Source organism: Zalophus californianus, chromosome 3 (assembly GCF_009762305.2).
Source record: "Zalophus californianus isolate mZalCal1 chromosome 3, mZalCal1.pri.v2, whole genome shotgun sequence".
NCBI classification, from domain to species: Eukaryota; Metazoa; Chordata; class Mammalia; order Carnivora; family Otariidae; genus Zalophus; species Zalophus californianus.
In genome coordinates, this window is record NC_045597.1 from 86,060,728 (window position 1) to 86,082,534 (window position 21,807).

General features: G+C 48.4%; 1 protein-coding gene across 2 annotated transcripts; it reads right to left on the reverse strand.

The window, feature by feature from the left end:
* Positions 1 to 10,638: 10,638 nt before the first annotated feature.
* Positions 10,639 to 20,242, reverse strand: PROC (protein C, inactivator of coagulation factors Va and VIIIa). 2 transcript variants are annotated; one of them, XM_027591365.2, is made up of 9 exons: positions 20,124 to 20,242; positions 18,708 to 18,798; positions 17,371 to 17,537; positions 15,941 to 15,965; positions 15,687 to 15,824; positions 15,443 to 15,577; positions 13,447 to 13,586; positions 12,408 to 12,525; positions 10,639 to 11,324 (listed from the first exon to the last, which is right to left on the reverse strand). In XM_027591365.2, exons 2-9 carry the CDS (start codon positions 18,775 to 18,777, stop codon positions 10,747 to 10,749), a joined length of 1,371 nt encoding a protein of 456 aa, XP_027447166.1. In that variant the 5' UTR covers positions 18,778 to 18,798; positions 20,124 to 20,242; the 3' UTR covers positions 10,639 to 10,746. The 2 variants fall into 2 exon arrangements, with proteins under 2 accessions (XP_027447166.1, XP_027447165.1); XM_027591364.2 differs by having other exon boundaries at positions 18,708 to 18,794; positions 20,124 to 20,235.
* Between the last annotated feature and the right edge of the window lie 1,565 nt (positions 20,243 to 21,807).

Consider the following 21,807-nt stretch of genomic DNA (forward strand, 5'->3'; position numbering starts at 1 on the left):
ATATATTTTGGTGTGGGTCTCTTTGGGTTTATTTTTTTTCACACCTCTAGGCTTCCTAGATCTGGATGTCTGTTTCCTTTCCCAGGCTGGGAAAGTTTTTAGCTATTATTTTTTCACATATGTTTTGTGACTCATTCGCTCTCTTCTTCTAGGACACCTATCATTCTTTTTTCTTTTTCCTGCTCTGATTATATGAGTTCCCTACCCTGTGTTTGATTTCGCCGATCCTTTCTTCTGCATCATCCAGTCTACAGTTGAGCCCCTGTAGGCTATTTTTCAGGTCAGTTATTGTATTCTTTAGCTCTGTGACTTCTGTTTGGTACTTTAAAAAAAATTTCTGTCTCTTTGTTCTTCCATTTTTTGTCCCCAAGTTCAGTAAGCATCTTTATGACCATTATTTTGAATTCTATCAGATAAGTCACTTATCTCTATTTTTCTGGGGTTTTATCTTGTTCTTTTTTTGGAACATATTCCTCTGTTTCTTCATTTTACTCCACTCTTAGTTGTTTTTTATGCATTAAATATAAGAGCAACCTCTCCCAGCTTTGAAGGGGGGGCTTGGTGTGGGAGATAAATCTTATCATTTGACCCTGCCATAGATCTTAGTTGTCTCTCAAACCCCTGTAATTTTCTAAGCAGCCTACTTTATTTTTAGTGTGTCCCAGTAGTTGAGGGTGTGCCAAGACTGTCAATGTCCCAAAGGGAAGGATCTCAGTTAGCACCTAGATTCAGGTTGTTGGAAACCAGACCCTTAAGCAGCAGCTTTTAAAGTATGTAAATATACCTTTTTCAGGGGAAGACAGGGAGATGGACATTTCCATCCTCTTCCTTTGTGCTGAGCCCTGGGGGTGATAGCCAGTTAAAAGCTGTTTCTTTTTCTTTCTTTCTTTCTTTCTTTCTTTCTTTCTTTCTTTCTTTCTTTTCTTTCTTTTCTTTCTTTTCTTTCTTTTCTTTCTTTTCTTTCTTTTCTTTCTTTTCTTTCTTTCTTTCTTTCCTTCCTTCCTTCCTTCCTTCCTTCCTTCCTTCCTTCCTTCCTTCCTTCCTTCCTTCCTTCTTTCTTTCCTTCTTCTTTCTTTCTTTCTTTCTTTCTTTCTTTTTCTTTCTTTCTTTCCTTCTTTCTTTCCTTCTTTCTTTCCTTCTTTCTTTCTTTCTTTCTTTCTTTCTTTCTTTCTTTCTTTCTTTCTTTCTTTCTTTCTTTCTTTTTCTTTCTTTCTTTTTCTTTCTTTCTTTTTCTTTCTTTCTTTTTCTTTTTTTTTCTACTCTCCCACTAAACCCATGAACACAAGCCCCACTGGCCACCAGAGCCAGGCTACCAAGGGATATATCCTCTGGATAGCAGACACAAAAGCCAGGGCACCAGACTTGTACACTTTCCTTTCTCAAAGACATGTACAACCCAGGGTTGAGCAGAGGGAGAACATGAAGATGGCATGCGCTGGCTTCCTTTGTCTCTGGAGAGGATTGCAATCAGCCCCTAGAAATGTGTTTATTTAGAAGCCTGCCCTCAGGCCACAGCCATAAAAGTAAGCAATTAGGCCTCTCACAGGTACCAACAACCCAGAATGAGCCAGAGGGAGAGCAAAAAGATGGTACCCACCAGCCTCCGTCCCTAGAGAGCACCTCAGTAGGTTCTTAGATATGTGCCAAACCAGAAGCCTGCTTTTACACTGAAGCTTTGAGACAAGTAAATGGGCCTCTTTCACAAAAAGTCTGGGGGTATATTTCAGTCTGCTGTCTCTGAGCTGTGCCCTGGGGGAGGTAACTAGCGAAGAACTGTCTCCCACTTTGTTACAGTCCTGTAGGACCTGTGAGCATAAGGCCCACTGGCCATCAGAGCCACATGATCTAGAGGTGTCCTCTGGGTAGCAGTTGCAAAAATCAGGGTGCTAGGTGAGGGTACAAGCTCCTTTCAGGGAGACACTGGTGAGCTGGAGCAAGGCAGAAGGAAAGTGCAAAGATGGTGCCCATTGGCCTCTGTCTTTGGAGAGTATTTCAGCAGACCCCTAGGCATGTGTTTAATTAGACATCTGCCCCTCAGGCCAGTGCTTTAAGATAAGCAAATAATCCCCTTTCACAGAAAGTCTGGGCACTTTTCATTCAGCTGCCTTTGTGTTGGGCTCTGGGGTAGATGAATTTGTGCATGAGAGCCTTTTTAGGAACTGTTTCTCAGTTTGCTATAGCCTTGTGGGTCTTATGGACACAATGGACCCCACTGGCTTTCAAAGGTAGATGTTTTAGGGGCTCATCTCTCAGGTGTAGGTCTTAAAATTTGGATGCCTGGTGTGGAGTTCAGACTCTTCACTCCTCAGGGAGAAGCTCAGGGTTTTGCATTCCCTCCCAGTTGTGGGTTGCAGCACCAGGGATGGGGTTAATGGCAAGACTGTGTCTCACCGTCTCCAGGGGTGGGGTTAATGGCAAGACTGTGTCTCACCGTCTCCTACCCACTTTGATGTGAATTTTTTTCTTATTTGGCTGATGTGTAGGAGTCACTAAGCTAGCTTTTGGTCTGTGTGTGTGTGTGTGTGTGTGTTTGTGTGTGTATTCCCCCCCCCCCCCCGGAGGAAATTGTTCCATATGTAGCTGTAGATTCAATGCATATATGGGTAGGAGTGAGTTCAACATCCTTCTCCATTGCTGTCTTGAACTGGAACCTCAGATAGGTTCTCTTCATTCCTATCTTTTTGATCTGCACTTCCCATTTTTACCCTTGCTAGAAGTAATCTTTTCAGTGCATCAGTTTTAGTTTTGTTTCTCATCTCCAGTTCACCATTTCCCTTTCTGTTATTACACTGATTTCTGCTCCTTTATCTTTATAGTTCCTTCCTTCTTGTTCCTTTGGGTTTGTGTTACTTTTTAAGTAGAATTCTTAAGCAGAATTCTTGTGTCACTTGCTGTATATATTAGTTTACTACTGTAACAAAGTACCACAAACTGGGCAGCCTAAACACAGAAATGTATTGTCTCACAGTTCTAGGGGCTAGAAGTCCAAGATCAAAGTGTCAGCAGCATTGGTTCCTTCTGTTGGCTGTGAGGAAAATCTGTTCTATGCTTCTCCCCTAGCTTCTGGTGGCTTGATGACAATCTTTGGAGTTCCTTGGCCTGTAGGCACATCACCCCAATGTCTGACTTTATGTTCACCTAGCATTCTCCCTGTGTGTTCACATTGTTTTCCCTCTTGGTGTGTCTATATTCAAATTTCCCCCTTTTTAGGAACACCAGTCATATTAAGGGTCCTTCCTACTCCTGTATTGCCTCACCTTAGCTAATTACATCTGCAAAAACCCTATTTCCAAATAAGGTTACCCTCTGAGGTTCTGGGGAATTAAGATTTCAACAAATGAATTCTGGTGAGGGGTGGCACAGTTCAACCTTTTGCTGATGGTTAATTTTATGTGTCAGGTTGGCAGGACTATAGTGCCCAGATATTTAGTAAACATTATTCTGAATGTTTTCTTTGAAGAGCCCTTTTAGGGGTGCCTGGGTAACTCAGTTGGTTAAGTGTCTGCCTCTGGCTCCGGTCATGATCCCAGAGTCCTGGGATCGAGCTCCACATCGGGCTCCCTGTTCAGCGGGGAGTCTGCTTTTCCCTCTGCCTGCCTCTCCCCCTGCTTGTGCTCTCTGTGTCAAATAAATAAATAAAATCTTTGAAGAGCACTTTTAGATGAGGATAACTTTTAAATTTGTAGACTGAGTAAAGCAGATTACCCTCCATAATGTGGGTCAGCCTCATTCAATCAGTTGAAGGCCTTAATAGGACAAAGACTGACCTCCCCTGTGCAAGAAGGAATTCTGCCAGCAGATGATCTTTGGACTAGAACTGCAATTCTCCCCTGAGTCTCCATCCTGGCAGTCTATCCCATCAGATTTTGGACGGGCCAGGCCTCCATAATCATAAAAGTCAATTTGTTAAAATCAATTGGTCAATCAATCTCTCTCTCTCTCCATCTCTCTCTCTGTCTTTCTCTCTTTCTCCATCTCTCTCTCTCTCCTCTCTCTCTCCCCCTTCCTCTCTCTTGGGCTATGAAGGATATATATAATATATGTTATAATATTATATATTATATAATTATATATGTGTATTATATATAATATGTATTATAATTATTATATATATATATCCTTGCTGTTAACTTTTGTTTCTTGATAAGTATGTTTAAAGATATAATTTCCCTCTATGCCTTGCTTTAGTTGAGTCTCACAACTTGACCTTTGTCTTACTATTTCTTAATTTTTCTTATGATTTTTTACTAATATGTTACTTAAAAACCTAAGAGATTTTAAAACATTTTTTTGTTAATTTATATTTGCATTGCCTTTTGGCTAGAGGATATGTTCTGGATCATAGTGAGCCCTTGGAATTTATTCAGGTTTCCTTCATGGCCCAGTATATTTTTATAAATGTTCCTAGTATGCTAAAAAAGAATCACTCAAGCTCACTAATTTTATTATCCAGATATTCTATTTGCTACTTATTTTTTAAATCTGTTTGATTTATTGGTTTCTGAGAGAGTTTTTAAAATCTGCGATATAATTGTTTATTTCTCCTTGCATTTCTGTCAATTGTTAGTTTATATATTTTGAGGTTATATCTTTAGAGGCACATATTATGATGATTACATGATTGATTCATCAGTATTTAATATCCATCTTTTTGTTTATGATATTTTCGCCTTGATTTCCATTTTATCCATTATTAAAATCACCATCTTAGCCCTCTTTTCATTCAAGATGATGTGGAATTTCTAGTATTATTTATTTTTAATATTTCAGTGTTTTTGTTTTTAAGTTGTGTGTAAATAGTATATGGCCACATTAAATTTTTAATTCTGAGAGTTCTCCCTTTTCTTTTTTTTTAATTTTATTTAGTGATTCATCACTTACATACAACACCCAGTTCTCATCATAACAAGTGCCCTCCTTAACACCCATCACCCATTTAGCCCACCCTCACCCACCTCCCTCCACCAACCCTCAGTTTGTTCTTTATCTTTAAGGGTCTCTTATGGTTTGTTTCTTTCTCTCTCTCTCTTCCTTCCCACATGTTCATCTGCTTTGTTTCTTAAGTTCCACATATGACTGAAATCCTATGGTGTTTGTCTTTCTCTGACTGACTTATTTCACTTAGCATAATACACTCTAGCTCCATCCATGTCATTGCAAATGGCAAGATTTCATTCTTTTGATGGCCAAGTAATATTCCATTCCATTCCATTCCATTCCATTCCATGTCTTTATATATATATATATAAATGACATCTTCTTTATCCATTTGTCATCAATTGATGGACAGTTGGGCTCTTTCCATAGTTTGGCTATTGTTGATAATACTTCTATAAACATTAGAGGTGCATGTACCCCTTCAAATCTGTATTCTTGTATCCTTTGCGTAAATATGTAATAGTGCAATTGCTGGATCTCAGGATTGTTCTGGTTTTAGCTTTTTGAGGAAATTTCATACTGTTTTCTAGAGTGGCTGTACTTGTTTGTATTCCTACCAACAATGTAAGAGGGTTCCTCTTTCTCTACATCCTCACCAACATCTGTTGTTTCCTGTGTTGTTAACTTTAGCCATTCTGACAGGTGTGAGGTGGTATCTCATTGTGGCTTTGATTTGTATTGCTATGATGATAAGTGATAATGAGCATTTTTTCATGTGTCTGTTGACCATTTGTATGTCTTCTTTGGAAAAAGGTCTTTTCATGTCTTCTGCCCATTTTTAAACTGGATTATTTGGTTTTTTGGGGAGTTGAGTTTGATAAATTCTTTACAGATTTTGGCTACTAACCTTTTATCAGATATGTCATTTGCAAATATCTTCTCCCATAGGCCCAGTACAGTTGGTTGATTGTTTCCTTCACTGTACAGTTTAGTTTAGTTGATTGTTTCCTTCAGAAGCTTTTTATCTTGATGAAGTCCCAATAGTTCACTTTTGCTTTTGTTTCCCTTGCCTCCAGTGACATGTCTAGTAAGAAGCTGCTATGGCTGAGGTCAAAGAGGTTGTTGCCTGTGTTCTCCTCTAGGATTTTGATGGCTTCCTATCTCATATTTAGGTCCTTCATCCATTTTGAATTTATTTTTGTATATGGTTTAATAAAGTGGTCCAGTTTCATTTTTCTACATGTTGCTGACCAGTTTTCCCAACACCATTTGTGGAAGAGACTGTCTTTTTTCCATTGAATATTCTTTCCTGCTTTGTCAAATATTAGTTGACCATATAGTTGTGCATCCATTTCTGGGTTTTCTATTCTGTTCCCTTGATCTATGTGTCTGTTTTTGTGCCAGTACCATACCATCTTGATAACTACAGCTTTGTAATAAAGCTTTAAATCCAGAATTCTGATGCCTCCAGCTTTGCTTTTCTTTTTCAGGATTGCTTTGGCTATTCAGGGTCTTTTGTGGTTCCATACAAATTTTAGGATTATGTGTTCTAGCTCTGTGAAAAATGTTGGTAGTATTTTGATAGGGATTGCTCTAAATGTGTAGATTGCTTTGAGGAGTATAGACATTTTAACAATGTTTCTTTTTCCAATCCATGTGCTTTTCCATTTCTTTGTGCCCTCTTCAATTTCTTTCATAAGTGTTCTCTAGTTTTCAGAGTTCAGATATTTTACATCTTTGGTTAAGTTTATTCCTAGGTATCTTCTGGTTCTTGGTGTAAAGGTAAATGGGACCGATTCCTTGATTTCTCTTTCTGCTGCTTCATTATTAGTGAATACAAATGCAACAGATTTCTGTGCATTGATTTTATATCCTGTGACTTTGCTGAATTCATTTATTAGTTATAGCAATTTTTTGGTGGAGGTTGTTGGGTTTTCTACATGGAGTAACTTGTTGTCTGTAAATAGTGGAAGTTTGACTTCTTCCTTGTTGACTTGGATGCCTTTTGTTTCTTTTTGTTATCTACTGAGGCTAAGACTTCCAGTACTGTGTTAAAAAGTAATGGTGAAAGTGGCCCTCAGCTTTTCCCCATTGAGGATGATATTAGTTGTGGGTCTTTCATATATGACATGTATGTTGTTGAAGTATGTTCCATCTATCCCTACTTTGTTGAAAGTTTTTATCAAGAATGGCTACTGTATATTGTCAAATGATGTTTCTGCATCTATTGAGAGGATCATATAGTTCTTATCCTTTCTTTTAGTAATGCGGTATATCACACTGATTGATTTGTGAATATTGAACCACACCTGCAGCCAGGAATAAGTCCCACTTGATCGTGGTGAATAATTCTTTTAATGTACTGTTGGATTCGATTTGCTAGTATCTTGTTGAGAATTTTTACACCCATGTTCATCAGGAACGTTGGCCTGTAATTCTCCTTTTCAGTGGGGTCTTTGTCTGATTTTGGAATCAAGGTAATGCTGGCCTTGTAGAAAGAGATTGGAAGTTTTCTGTCCATTTCTTTCTTTCTTCTTCTTTTTTTTAGAACAGTTCAAGAAGAATAGGTAGTAATTCTTTGAATGTTTGGTAGAATTCTCCTGGGAAGCCATCTGGCCCTGGAATTTTGTTTTTTTGGGAGTTTTTTGATTACTGATTCAATTTCTTTGCTGGTTTTGGGTCTGTTCAAATGTTCTATATCTTCCTGTTTCAGCTTTGTTAGTTTGTATGTTTCTAGGAATTTGTCCATTTCTTCCAGATTGCTCAGTTTATTGGCTGTAATTTTTCATAATATTCTCTTGTAATTGTTTGTATTTTTGTGGTGTTGGTTGTGATCTGTCCTCTTTCATTTGTGATTTTATTTATCTGGGTCCCTTCTCTTTTCTTTTTTATAAGTCTGGCTAGGGCTTTATCAATTTTATTAATTCTTTCAAAGAACCAGCTCCTGGTTTTGTTGATCTGTTCTGGTTTTGTTTGTTTGTTTATATATCATTTATTTCTGCTCTAATCTTAATTATTTCCCCTCTTCTGCTGGCTTTAGGCTTTATTTGCTGTTCCTTTTCCAGCTCCTTTAGGTGTATAGGTTGTATATTTGAGACTTTTCTTGCTTCTTGAGTTAGGCCTATATTGCAATATACTTCCCTCACAGGACTGTTTCTTGCTGCATCCCAAATGTTTTGGACTGTCATATTTTCATTTTCATCTGCTTCAATAAATTTTTTAAAAATTTCTTCTTTAATTTGCTTGTTGATTATTTGACAGAGAGAGAGACAGTGAGAGGGGGAACACAAGCAGGTGGAGTGGGAGAAGGAGAAGCAGGCTTCCCGCGGAGCAGGGAGCCTGATGCGGGGCTCGATCCCAGGACCCTGGGATCATGACCTGAGCCGAAGGCAGACGCCTAATGACTGAGCCACCCGGGCGCCCCAACCCATTCATTCTTTAGCAGGATTTTCTTTAACCTCCGTGTATTTGTGGTCTTTCCAAATTTTTTCTTGTGGTTGACTTAAAGTTTCATAATGCTGTGGTTGAAAATATGCATGGTATGATCTCAGTCTTTTTGTATTGTTGAAGGCTGATTTGTGACCCAGTATGTGATCTATTCTGGAGAATGTTCTGTGTGCACTTGAAAAGAATGTTTATTCTGCTGCTTTAGGATGAAATGTTCTGAATATATCTGTTAAGTCCATCTGGTCCATGCGAGTTCTCTCTTTTAATTGGTAAGTTTAACCTAATTATATTTATTATTATTTCTATCTTATTCCATAGTTTCCATTAACTATACTTTCTTCTTGTCTCATTTTATAGTTTATGTCCATTTTGATTTACTTTTTGTATAAGGTGAGACTTAGATTGGGTTTCATTTTTTGGCCTACAGATGCCCAATGGTACCAACTTCATGGGTTGAAAATCTGTCCTTCCTCCATTGAATTGCTTTTGCAGCTTTGTAAAAAATCAGATGGCCATAGTTGTGTGTTTAATTTATATCTAAGTACTTCATTTTCTTTAGGGTGGTTGGAAGTGGTATTGTGTTTTTAATTTTGATTTGCACATGTTCATTGCTATATAGGAATGAAATGAATATATGTGGGCTCCTTATTTATTTTTATTCTCCTTCTTTGTTTTCTGTTGAATAGATCAAGTTTTCTTGTGTGTGTTTAAAAGGTGCATGTATGTTCTTGTTTTGTTTGCCTTTAGGACCATTTCCAGAGACTTTAAATATTTGTTTTTATAATTTTCACTAGTTTCACTAGGGAGCAGGTCAGTAGATCCCCTCATGCTGTCATACCAGAGTTTTCTCACCCATGCTAGTTAATTGTCTTTACAGGAAGCTCACCTGGTGCAAAGACATCCAGCATGCTGTCACTCTCTCAATGCATTATGTCCCACTGCAAGTGTCAGGGACGCTGGCCCAGTGCACTAAATGGGGAGGTGGTTCCAACCCTGGGCCTGACTTCCTCCCAGTTCCTAGCTGTTCTATCTATGCCTTTCCCAGATCTGTTAGGAGATGAATTTGGCAGGGCCCTTCTCAGGCACACCTCTTCTCTTGTGGTTGCATGTAGATAACTCCATGGGTCCTGGTAGCTCTCTGGTCTGTAATTAGCAGCTGTGGTTCTGACAAGCTGGGTATAATCCCAAGTCAGGGCCTCCTTCACTACTGACTCACTTGTGCTATCCTTTCGGAGATTGTTGGTCTTTATTCTCATTGGTCCTGACGCTTGGAACTAGCACCTATCCAAGCAGAAATGGCCCTTAAAGACCATCTGGTCTAGTGGCTTTTAAACCCAGTCACACTTTTAAATGACCTAGGGAGTTTTTAAAATATCGATGTCTGGGTCCCCTACTCTAAATCAGTTAAACCAGAGTCTCTGAGGGTGCAACTGGAGGTAGATGTTTGTGAAAGTTCCCCAGGGGGTTCAAATGTACAGATAGGATTGAGAACCACTGCTTTCATTTAATCCCTTTATTTTACTGATGCCTATAGAAGAGAATGACTTGGCCAAGGCCACACAGAGTTAGATTACTTGTATGACTTTCAGCTAATTGTCTCAGCTTGTCTCACCTCTATCCCTTTTTATCAGGTATATCCTTACTTCTTTCTCTGTCTCACCAGTTATGCCTAGAAGGCTGGGTCAAGACAGAACTTCTTGCTTACTGCTGTTCACAATTGTGTGACATTGTCCTTAAATAGCTTCCCCAACTACACTGTAAGCTCATGCTGAGCTGAACCAACACCTTCCAAGTCTCTGGTTACTTCCTCCACTGGACTGATAATGGCCTTTATACCCAGCAGGTGCTCAACACAGCCGCCCTCCAAGAACAGTGGAGACCAGACAGGGGCACAATGGTTTGGGAGTCAGACCTAGACTTGGAATCCTGGTTCTACCACGTAAACACTCCTGAACTTTGGTTTCCTCCTCTGTAATATGAGCTCAATACCTCTCCCTTCATTGTTGGGTTTACCATAAAGCTCTGGCCTCCATATCTCTGTTTCATGTAGGCTCCTTCCAAGACCCTGGGAGGAGCTTTCACAGTTTTACAGGCACATTTTTTATTCTTTTTCGTATAGAGAGCCCCCTCCAAATGTTATCGGCCTCAGACTTCACCAAACTTGGACCTACTCTTCCCCACCCCACAGAGTTGTTTCAGAAGTCAAATAAGATTGTGTTCATAAAGTGTGAGAAATGCAGTAGATGCTCCACAAATGTTACTTCCCTCCAGAACAGCGCAGAAAAGGGATGCAAAGACAGACAGAACTGTAGCTGGTGTGCATGTTACATGTCCCCTTTAATGTCTCAAATATTGCCGTTCAGCAATCCAGCCCCCATTCCATGAGTGGCCTCTGGGGTTCGGACACAAGCCTGAGGGATGCTAAGGTACCTGGTTCTTGGGGGAGGCCTCCTCAGCTCTAATGTGGCCGTGGATCCAGTCAAGGTAGCGGCTGACTTTAGTGTAAATGCCGTAATTGTGGAGGCGCCCGCAGCCCTCGCCCCAGCTCACCAGGCCCACCAGGAACCAGGTGCCACGGAAGGATGCAACCATAGGCCCCCCACTGTCACCCTCACAGGCATCCCGTGAGTCCCCAAGGATGCCTGCGCACAGCATGTTCTCAGAGATCATGTTGTGCATGGCCTGGATGCACTCATTGTGTGGGGCCACGGGGATATTGATGAAGTTGAGGACGAATGTACGGTTTCTTTTGGTCTCGCTGCGATAGCCCCAGCCGGTCACCACGGTCTCCTGGCCCACCTGGGTGAGTTCGCGCTCTGCAAGGCCACTGTCTGGGAGGCAGATGGGCACAATGGTCTGTGAGAGGATAGCGGGCTGGGCCAGGCGGAGCAGTGCGATGTCATTGTCCGTGGTGCTTTTGCTGTAGTTGGGGTGCACGAGGATCTCCTTGATGTCCACATCCATCTCCCACCTCTCCCAGCGCCGCAGGTCATACTCCCCTGTGGGGCAGAGGAGCGGTTAGAGTGCTTCGGGGCAGCCAGTGGATCCACACCGGGAGTGGTCGCTGTGTCTCCCAGGCACTGTCACTAGTGCCATAAGTCTGTGCCTCAGATCCCTGCCAGTGGTAACGGCTATGGTGTCAGTCCTAAAGGGGCCGAATGCTGGTTGGAATTCGGTACTCACTCCCAGACGGAGCAGCGAGGGCTGGCAAGTAAGCAGCAGTGGGCAGTCAGCAGGGAAGCCCAGGACACACACCAGAGCCCCAAAGGGAACGTGGAGCAACTGCAGTGGAGAGACACAACTCTCCTCTAGCAGTGCCAGCCCAAGAGCAAGGTAGTGACAAGCCATGATGGGGAAAGGGCAAGAGCAGCAAGACCCAGAGAGGACCCACAGGCTCTGCCAGGGAAGATCTGGATCACACACAGGAGACAAGATCCTCTCCAGCAAGGCTGATGGCTGCTGCAGGGGCAGGGGCAGTAGGGGGGAGGGGAGGAGTTGGAAATCCTAAACCGAGTGCCGCGAGAGGCCACTGGCCATCGGCTGTGCTGGAGGTAATTGTAGGGAATATGAATTTGGTCATTCTCAATACATCTTCTCCTTCTTTTCTGCCTACACAGTGGGGAGAGCCCCCTCCAGAAATTGGTAGAGTGGGGCCCAGGTTTGTGGCCCTGGACTGCTCAGCTCTGTTCTTGTCGGTCTGTGCGAAGCATGGCCCTGAGGCCAGGCCATGTAGAAGCCTTGTGGGTCTCCTCACCAAGGGTGCTGGAGGTCCACACACACAGCCGGCTATGTGAGTGGGACCCCCTCACTTTGCAAACACATGTCTGTAAGCACCTGGCCACCAGATTTGAAGAGAATCCCCTACCTACCAAATACCAGGTGCCACTGTGTCTAAAATTTCACCATAAGAGTGGCTGGAGGGAGTACATAGGCCTCTTCTCCCCCAACACCTTCCATGGGACCTTAAGCAGCCTCTTGCTCAAGCACCCCAAAGACGAGGGTCCCCAAACCTGGCTAGCCTGTCTGGTGCCACCCCTCCCTGAGGCCTCTGGTGGCCCCCTCCTGCCTGCTCCAGCCCGCACCAAGCCTGACGATGAGCTTCTTCGAGTCCTCCATGCAGTGCGCCGCTGTCAGCACCCAGGAGGTGTGGATGAGCACTGCCCCGCAGGCCAGCTTCTTCTTTGAGTCCAGCAGGATCACCTGGAATGGGAGTGGGCAGTGACATCACAAGCCTACCTCTGACAACTCCAAGTCAGGGCCTGCGGCTCTCCGCACAGCCCCAGCATGGTTCTCAGGCCTGAGGCACTGGCTGCATAGCTAGGTCTTTCCTGGGTTCCCTGGTCACACAGGCATGGACTTACAGTTCTTGGCTGGCATTTTCTATTTTTGTGTGTCTTACAGAGTTGGACGGTTGGAGGGCATCTCCTTGCCTTTGCCCATGCTGTTGCTATAGTCATCCTTAGCAGCACCCAGAGAGTTCTGCTCACCCTTGGGGCTCAGGCTGGGACTCAAGTCCTCTGAGAAGCCTTTGAAGCCTGCAGGCTGTGTTGAGTATCCCCCTCAGGGTTCCATAATTCCCTATCCCACTGGCCATCCTGGCTTTGGTTCCCATTGAGCGGCTGTGTTTAGGGGCCTGACCCTCCCAGGATCTATGAGCTCCCCAAGGCCTGCCAATCCCCTGCTTATTGATTTCTGTACCCCCCCACCCACCCAGTGCCTGGGACCAAATAAAAGTGTTAGTTCCCATGGTGAGTCTGGAGAGGTACCTCAGGGTCAACCCTCCCTCCCAGCTCTCTCCCAAGCAAAACACCTCTCCCGTTGGCAAGACCTCTGCCTAAAATGCCACCAGCAGCGCATTATCTTTCCAGCTCTTTGTTAAAACTATGACTCACCTTCCTGCACATCTGCCCCATGCCCCTGTGCTCGACCCACCCTGCCCTGACCATTACTCTCCCGTCAGGTACCCCCAGCTTTCCCTGAAACTGCTTCACCATTAGCACAGGCCCCTACCCCAAGTGAAGGCAGCATTTCCTCTCTCCATCTGTGCTTTCTGACCAGGAACTCCCAGCAGGGGCTCAGTGATTCCTGACCCAACTTCTGAACAGCTGCTTCTCCTCTCACCTGCCAGGGGCTCTCTCCCCATTTGGTCTCCTTCCCATTGACGAGCCTTGGATCTACTTGGTCAGTTTGGTTTGTGTCACGTTTCAAGTGCTTGCGCTTCTTCTCCAGTCGCTTCCCTGGCTTCCCACAAGGGAACTTCACTGAAGATAGGGGGAAGCAAGTGAGTTCCTGCCAGGCACTACTCCCCAAGACTTCCCCCCCCATCTTTGTCTACTTCCTGCCTGCAGGCTAGTTTGCTCCATTGTAGGGTTAAAGGGATAGGCGATGCTGAGGCACCCAATTCCAGTAACCTGCCAATCCCCTTGGGTTAGTGAGTCGGTCAACAAACAGTGCCACCTAATGGTAAGAGCCACACCAAGCAGCATCACTACCTATCTATGTGTCCTTGGACAGATTAATCTTTTGAGTTCAGTATACCCAGGGCTGCTGGGAGTAATCCCTGAGGTACATAAGTAAAGTCTCATGCTGGGATGCCACCAAGCTCTTAACACAGGTAAGAAATTATGGGGAAGAAGTGGTGGGCATTCCTGGAGAGCCCCCAAAGTAGCTCTGAGCACGGTCGTGAGGTCCTCTGCCAAGAGGAGAGAGCACAGGACAGAGAACTGAGGGCCAGGAGGGCTTCCAGCATCTGCTCATGATGGACCATGCATGCGCAGTTGAGAGCTTTAGACTTGTTGTAGGAGCGGTGGGCAACCATCAGCAGGGGAATTGCATAGTGGCAGAGAATAGAGACAGACAACAGCAACAAAACTCCAGAAGCTGGACATGGTAACTGACTTGGCTGACTGAGAAAGCGAAAACCTCAGCCAGTAATAGGGGATTCCAGCAGCAGACTGCTTTTATTACAGAACCCCCTGGAAGCCTCAGTGCTTCTGAAGGACACACTGCAGGTTGAGACTACAGACAGGAATGCTGAGTTTGGAAGTGAAACTGCTAGAGCCCTAGACCTCTGTCCCTGGCCCCAGTGGCTTGACTCTCCTCTCTCAGCCCTGCAAAAGACCACTGGTGTCTTCTCTGCACAGGGTGAACCAGAGACTGTGATCTGGGGCTCCAGCCACAGGAAAGAGTGACATCCAAGGCTGACCAGAGGGAGTCACGCAGGTATCTGCAGACTGGGCAGACGCCAGCTCCTCTTCCCTACTCTGCTCCAGGGGGCTGGAAGGCAGGCTGTGCCCACTCTAACATGAACCTGGAGGATTCCTCTCAGGACATGGCCTAGAGACCTGAGGAGCTGGGCAGTAGGGGTTCTGCCAGTGACCTGGGCCTTCCAAGAAGGAAAGCCCCCAGGCCAGCTGTTTCACAGGCATTTCCTTGTAAGTTCCTGTGAATCTCTATTTCAAAATAAAAAGTTAGACATTTCTTCCCAGTAAAAGGGTCAGAATATAACATTGTGGAAGGTTCCCTGAGAAAAGAACACGAAGTCAAAGCGATGGAAAACAGAAATGATAATAAACCTAGAGGGGCAATCCTGAGGAAAGAGATCTGAGTAACAGGAGGTCCAGGAGGCGAGAATACAGACAGCAGGGGGAGGATATCAAAGAAAAAACTAAGGAAACGTGCCTGAGGCAGTAGATAGGAATTTCCACATGAAAAGGGTCCATCAAGGGCCTTGTACAGCGAATGACAAAAGACCCACACTGAGGAGCAACCTGCTGAAATTCATGATAAGAGTTGTAAAATTCTCACTTCCTAGGACACATACAAAGTTGATAAAAATTAAAATGTATAAGAAGGAAAATAGAAAAGAAGGCAGACTCATGGTTCCTGTCTCTCCTCAGAGAAGCCAGAGGTAAAAGAGGAAATGGGATGCCAGGCTGGACAGGGTGTCTTCAGAAAATAAAGCCATCCAAGGTAGATGGAGGAAGATGCTGGAGGCCTGGCCCCCTACACCCGCTCAGAGTTTGGGAGATGAGCTACCTGGCGGCCCGCCTCCTCGCCCCCTCCCTGGGAGCCTCCCGGTGCCGCCCCCACCCCCGGGATGGGCGGGGCGGCTCACCTGTGGGCTCGCACTGCAGGTGGTCGTCCCCCAGCCTGTAGCCCGGCGCGCAGCTGCAGCGGCGCCCGCCCTCCTCCTCCAGGCAGTGGTGCGCGCAGCCGCCGTTGTCCACCGAGCAGTTGAAGTAGCTCACCTCTGGGCGGACCGGGGATGAGGCGCAGGGAACGCACGGTGGCGCGGCGCGTCCCGGCCCCCGCCCTGGCCCCCGGGGCCCCCGCCCCCCCTCCGCGGCCGGCCCTCTCACCGTGCCGGCAGAAGCGACCCTCCCAGCCGCGGCCGCAGTAGCAGCGGAAGGCGCTGATGCCGTCGATGCATGTGCCGTGCCCGCAACACGGCCTGTCGCACGGGTGTTCCGGGGGTAGGGCCGCGCACTGGTCCCCGTCTGCGACATGGGAGGAGGGGCGTCACTGGTGCCACCAGCCCCCTCCCCGTCCCTGCAGCGGCCCAAAGAACCCGAGGGGGTAGGGCACCGCAGCCTGGGATCTAGAGCGCACTCACCGACGTACTTGGACCAGTAGGTCAGCTGTGGAGAAAAGGGACAGGGTCAGAGGCCATCAGCCCATGTATACGTATATGGGGAGCCCACGAGGTGCCTCCTGAGTCTGGCCCACGTGGGGCAGGGGAGGGAAGGGCTTCTGGACTAAGAGGGGTCTACCCCTGCTTGTTGCCAGCCCCTGGGGCAACTGCACTCTGAGCAGGGCCACAGTCCTCCTTGCCCCCTGCTGCCCATCTCCACCCCACATCCCAGGCACCACCACCCCCAATGCAGCTGGAAGCTTGCTGTCTGGACCGTCTGTGACCACAAGGGCCTTTACACAGGAAGGGACCCAAATCTCCCACCCAGCTGCTCTGCCTCCTTCCAGCCTCCATCACTCCTTTAGGCTTCTCTGGACCTCTCATGGATGTGATCTTTCCCTGAGCCATGTTCTCAAAGTGGAGACCTTGTTGGTTAGACACTGATTGCTGATTTAGAAGGTCTGCTTGTCCAGCTGAGGCCCTGCTGCTGCTGCTGGTCTGGGACCATCCAGCCTGATGGTCCCTTTGGCAGTGGCTCTGCCCTACTGGGCCTGGGAGAACTTAGGGTAAGGTGCTCAGATTGTGGCTGCAGAAAGTCCTTTGGGCATAGGTTGAGGAGCACATTTGGGAAAAGAGGCAGTGGGTATCTAGGCAAGTAGGTAAACCAGAGCTCCCCCCTTAGCCTTGGAAGGAAGGGCATCCCTATAGACAGCTTAGAAGGGGACCCCAGGTAGCAGCACAACTTCTGGTCCTAGTAGCTCAAGTAAGCCCTTGGGGATGGAGTGGGTCTGAGCCTTCTATCAGATAGCCACCTCCTTTACCAGTCCATCCTTCCACCTCAGCACGGCCACCACGGGGCCCTGGGAGCCAGAGAGGACAAGAACTCTTCCCTCTGATTCCCTGAGCAATCAGATTGTGCCTCTTGAGAATTTGAACTGAGGCACAGAGGGAGTGTATGTAGATAGACATCAGGGAGTCTTGGGTCATACATCTCCTGACCGGCAGGCAGGTGCGTGGCTGGAAGCAGAGAGGGTGGCATTTTGGTCACAGAGAACAGGGGCAGGCAGTAGTGGTCAGTTGTGGGCCGAGGATGGGCTGAACTTCCTCCAGTGGGTTTGTTGGGAATCCCAGCTTCCCCAAACTCCCTATTCCTGGAGCTAATTACAGAGTTCTGTTCCTTGCAGTCACATGTGCCCTGACCAAGACCGTAGGGCCAGTGTCCTCTTCATTCCACTCATACACCCCCCCCCCACCCCTGAGCAAGCTGGATGGAGAAGGGGCTGTTGCCCATTGCCTCCCTGGACTCCTAAGAGGGCCTCAGCAGTGGGGCCCCAGCTTGCTCCTCCAGACCCCTGCTGGCCACCAAGCCTGCCCCTGAGGCTCATCCTCTGCACCCAGCCAGATGGCCTTACTGTGTCATCCACATTTTGGAAAATCTCCTGGGCCTCCTCGAAGTCACAGATCTCCTCTATGCACTCCCGCTCCAGGCTGCCTGCCCGGATCTCCTCTAGGAAGGAGTTGGCACGCTTGCGGATCCGCAGAACCTGGTGGGCCCTCTTGCTGCTGGAGAACACTGAGTCTGGTTGGAGGGGAGGGGAGGCTCATTGGGGGGAGGGGTCTGGGGTGGGGGCCACTCTGTGGTGAGTCCCAGAAGATATTTTTGTCTTGGGCCCTCAGGCCTTAAAGCTCCCCTGCTCCTCTGCTCTCTTCCTCCACACACAGCAGATGGCCAGCCTTGGAAGACAGGAGACTTGGCCATTCAGAGTACATGCGCTGGACAGACAGCCCTCCCTTTGGACCCAGCCTGACCTCTGTGTGACCTTGAGCCAGTGCCTTTGCCTCTCTAAACTTCAGTTTCTTCACGCAACCCTGAGGATGAGATAATGGTGTCAAGCAGCGCAGTGTCTGACCTAGGAATGAGCACCCAGGGACGCATGTTGGCTGTATGTTGTGGTTATTACCAGGCCTGCAAAGTTCACTCTGTCTCGTCGTTCTCCAGTGCCCCTGTGCAACCCTATCTTGCCGCTGTCCCGCCTCCCTCCGCTCCCCTCCTTGGCCTCCCCTGAGTGGAGCATTTCCCCTGCCTTCCCCTCTGGCGGGCAGACCAGGAGGACGGCAGACCTGTCTCAAAGCTCAAGAAGCCCAAGAAGAGGCTCAAATGCCAGCAGCAGCTGGTGTGCCTCCAGGAGACTCGGGGCGGGGGCGGGGGGGGGGCGGGCGGGGGGCCCTGCTGGAAGATACTGGCAGCTTAGTCCCCCTCAGACCTCCCAGGCACCCTGGCTTCCTCCTGTTGGGTGGTGGTGTTGGGGGGGGGGGAGGCAGCAAGGGAGGGGTGGAGCGGGGCAGTCCCTGAACTCGAGCCTTGGAGGATAGGCTGCCCTGTGGTGGTGTGGGTGCTGGCCAGGCCCAGCTTTGGCCTTTAAGGGACTGGGTGGGTGGAGGGGAAAGGCCTAGGGGACTGTGTGGCGTACTCCCAGACTGGAGGAAGGAGCTTCAGGACATGTCCCACCCCACCCGGGGCTCCTTGTGGTCACCACAGTACTGTGCCGTCACAGTCCCCCCGCCCCTGCCCAGCGGGGGCAGCTGCTGGATTCCAACAGGGGATTGTCAGGCAGTTCCTCCCCACGGTGCCTCTCATGTCACGCTGAGGCTCAGAAGAGATGTTGCACGGGGTGGGGGCCTTGTGCAGCACCAGAAGGGGCCTCGTGAGGACCCCGAGGGCCCCAGGGAAGGGGGAAAGTGGCCTTACCAGGAGGAACTGGTGTGCCGGAAGTTCCCCAGATGGTCACCAACAGTAAGAGGCTTGCGAGCTGCCACATTCTGGAGTTGCTGCCACCTGTCTGAGGAGGACTTCTGAGCTTCCAGCAGCCCCCACCGGCCCCCCTACTCTGCCTGCCGCCCCGGTGCCAGATGGGAGCTGATTGCAAGGGCTGGGCCTGGGGCTCCCTGTTCACTAGACGGACAGCCACTGGTGCCTCAGTGTCCTTGCCTGTGTGGGGCTAGGATCACAGCAGCTGCCCAGCATCGGAGGGCTGAAGAGGAAAAGTGGAAAGGGCACAGAGTCCTGGGGAAGATCAAAGGGGACTCAGCACAAAAGGGCCATGGCAGGTGTCCTCTCTTGCCCTGTTCTTTGAGGGTCAGGGGGTGGTGCCTTTGCTGATCTAATGGCCAGGCTGAGAGGCATAACTAACATTTATCGGACATTCATGGCATTTTTCAAGCAATTTATACATGGTTCAGAAGGCAGGACACCAAAGTCAGACCACTTGGTGCAAATCCCAGCTCTGGGACAGCAACACTGGGCAAGATACCTAACTGTTCCATGCCTCAGTTTCCTGGTTAGGAAAACTGTGTTTCTGCCTTATAGGGTTATTGTGAGAATTAGATGAGTTAACCCACATAATGCTCTTAAGACAAGGTTTGTATACAGCAAATGCTCAGGAAATATTAGCTTTTATTATCTCAGTTAAAACTCATAACGTCCACGAGGGAGGTATTAATGTCATCACCCCATTTCATAGAGGGTGGTCACATTGAAGCTTAGAGGAGGGAAATAGCTTATTGAAAACCCACAACCAGGATGTGCTAGAGCCAGGACCCGAGCCCAGGCCTATGTGGCTCCAGGCCTGGAATCTTAACCCCTGCCCCAAACTACCGGGTGCCCCACAAAGCCCCAGAAGTAACCCTGCTGGCTGGAAACTGAGGAGCGAGCCCTCCACTGCCTCCAAGCCCGAGGGCTAGGCCTGCCTGCCCCACCTGCAAACTCCCCCACTCCATCTGACATCACTTTCCATCTTCACTGACTCCCCCGGAGACTGTTTCTGACATTTGTTTAAATCAGACACCCTAGGTTTAGAGGTGGGGGTGAGGTGGGGAGAATGGGGAGTCCTGGGCTCCAAGCTGCCCCTGATGATGTCCCTTGGCCCTGGCAGCCCTCAGACCACTTCCACTTGCCTCCAAGTCTGGGAAGAAGGCCCCTGGGGACTGTGGCACCCAGGCCTGAGGAATGCCAGCCGGCGTCCTGGCCCGCCCCGTGGCAGAGCCCTGATGTCCCATTAGCCCAAGCTCTAGCCAGCCTCTAGAACCCTGGCTGGAGGATTCGACCTTCACATCTGCTCATCCCTCCTCCATCCCCTGTCACAGACCTGCCATGAAGGGGACTTACTGGGGTGGGCCAGGGAGAAACTGCAGGGTCGCCGTCCCGCCGCCATGACAGCCTGAACCGGGCGTGAGTTAATCCATAACCTCAAATATTTGCTTGACCCTCGGTGCTGAGGCCTCCCCCTCCACAGATAAACAAACAGGCTCCCAGGTCCGGACAGCCCTGTTTGCCCAAAGCCCACCTTTGTCCCCCAGTTGGTGCCATCCAGGAGGGAGGGTGGGGAGGGATGGGCGACTATCAAACCGTCTACAGATAAGGTCCCATTTTGGCCTCAAAGGTGGTTGGCTGAAGGAGGGACATTGTGTCTATGTGGCAGATGGGGACATTTTTACCCAGAGATATTGCAGTTTTCCCCAGATCAGCTCAACTGGTAATGATTCCATATTTCACCAAACCTAGGATGCCATTAATTATAAGATGCACCTATTTTATGTGGTAGTAACACTGTCAATTACACAGGGACGCAATGTCCCGATTCCCAATTTTCCTGATGAAAAGATACCCCTTTCAGAGTCCCTTCCATGTGCATGCTGGCCACTCAGCTCGACCCTCGGCTCCAGTAGCTCCTGTAGCTGCCCGCACAAGGGCACGTGGCTACTCCCATAATCTCTACTTTGCAGATGAGGACCCTCAGAAATCTCTTATTAGCTGCCCAAATTCACCAAGCTGCAAAGTGGCCGGGCTGGCGTCGACTCAGGTCTTCCTGGCACCTCTTGGTCACCTTTGCAAACAAGTGAGAAAAACAAACTGGGTTCTGGAAAGGCTGCTGTCAGTCCGTGGCTGGGACGCTGGGAAAGAGAAGGGCAGAAGTACAAGGTCCAGGTTGAAGCCTTGGCGCCAGTCCTTAAGTCTGTCGACATTTATTCGGCATCTCGAGTTCTACCTGCTGTGAGGGCTTGACCACGCCCCTCAAAGTCCGAGCACCTTCAGGGGTCATGTGACCCTGTCCTGCTGGCCTCCGGGCGTGCCCAAGAAAGTCGCCTGACCCAGGGGTCAATCCAGTTCTCTACCCCAGCCCTCAGGAGTAGGGCCTCGGAGCCCTCGTTCCACTGTGAGCCCTGGACTGGGGAGATTCTGAAGCCCAGAGCCCGGGCATCCATGTTTGGGCCCAAAGCAGAGGAAACTGAGGAGGAGGAAGACACAGACGCAGGAGAGAGGCTGAGACAGGAGACCTTGGACACTCAGGAGTGGGAGGGAGCAGCAGGGGCAGGTCCCTACCTGCCAGGGTGGGTACATCCTGGCTCTGGGCTCATGAGAAGGAGTAGCCACGTGCCCTTGTGCGGGCAGCTACAGGAGCTACTGGAGCCGAGGGTCGAGGGTCGAGCTGAGTGGCCAGCACGCACATGGCAGGGACCCTGAAAGGGGTATCTTTTCATCATGAAAATTGGAAATCGGGACATTGCGTCCCTGCCCTCCTAGGAAACCCCCTCTTTCCTTAAGTTCCCTTAAATTGACTGGGGCAGATTGCGTTCCGTAGGACAGGCCTGCAGCCGCCGGAGAAGGCAAGAGGAGCAGGGCGAAGGGACGTCAGCACAAGCTGGGGTGGCCAGGGAAGGCTGCCCGGGTGAGGTGGAGCTTCGGCTGGAGGTCCCAGGGCAGGCAGGACCCAGGAATAGAGGAAGGGCCCTGAGGAGGGGAGGGAGGGGAGGCACAGGAGATCCAGAGCAGGGAAGCAGCGGGGAGGAGT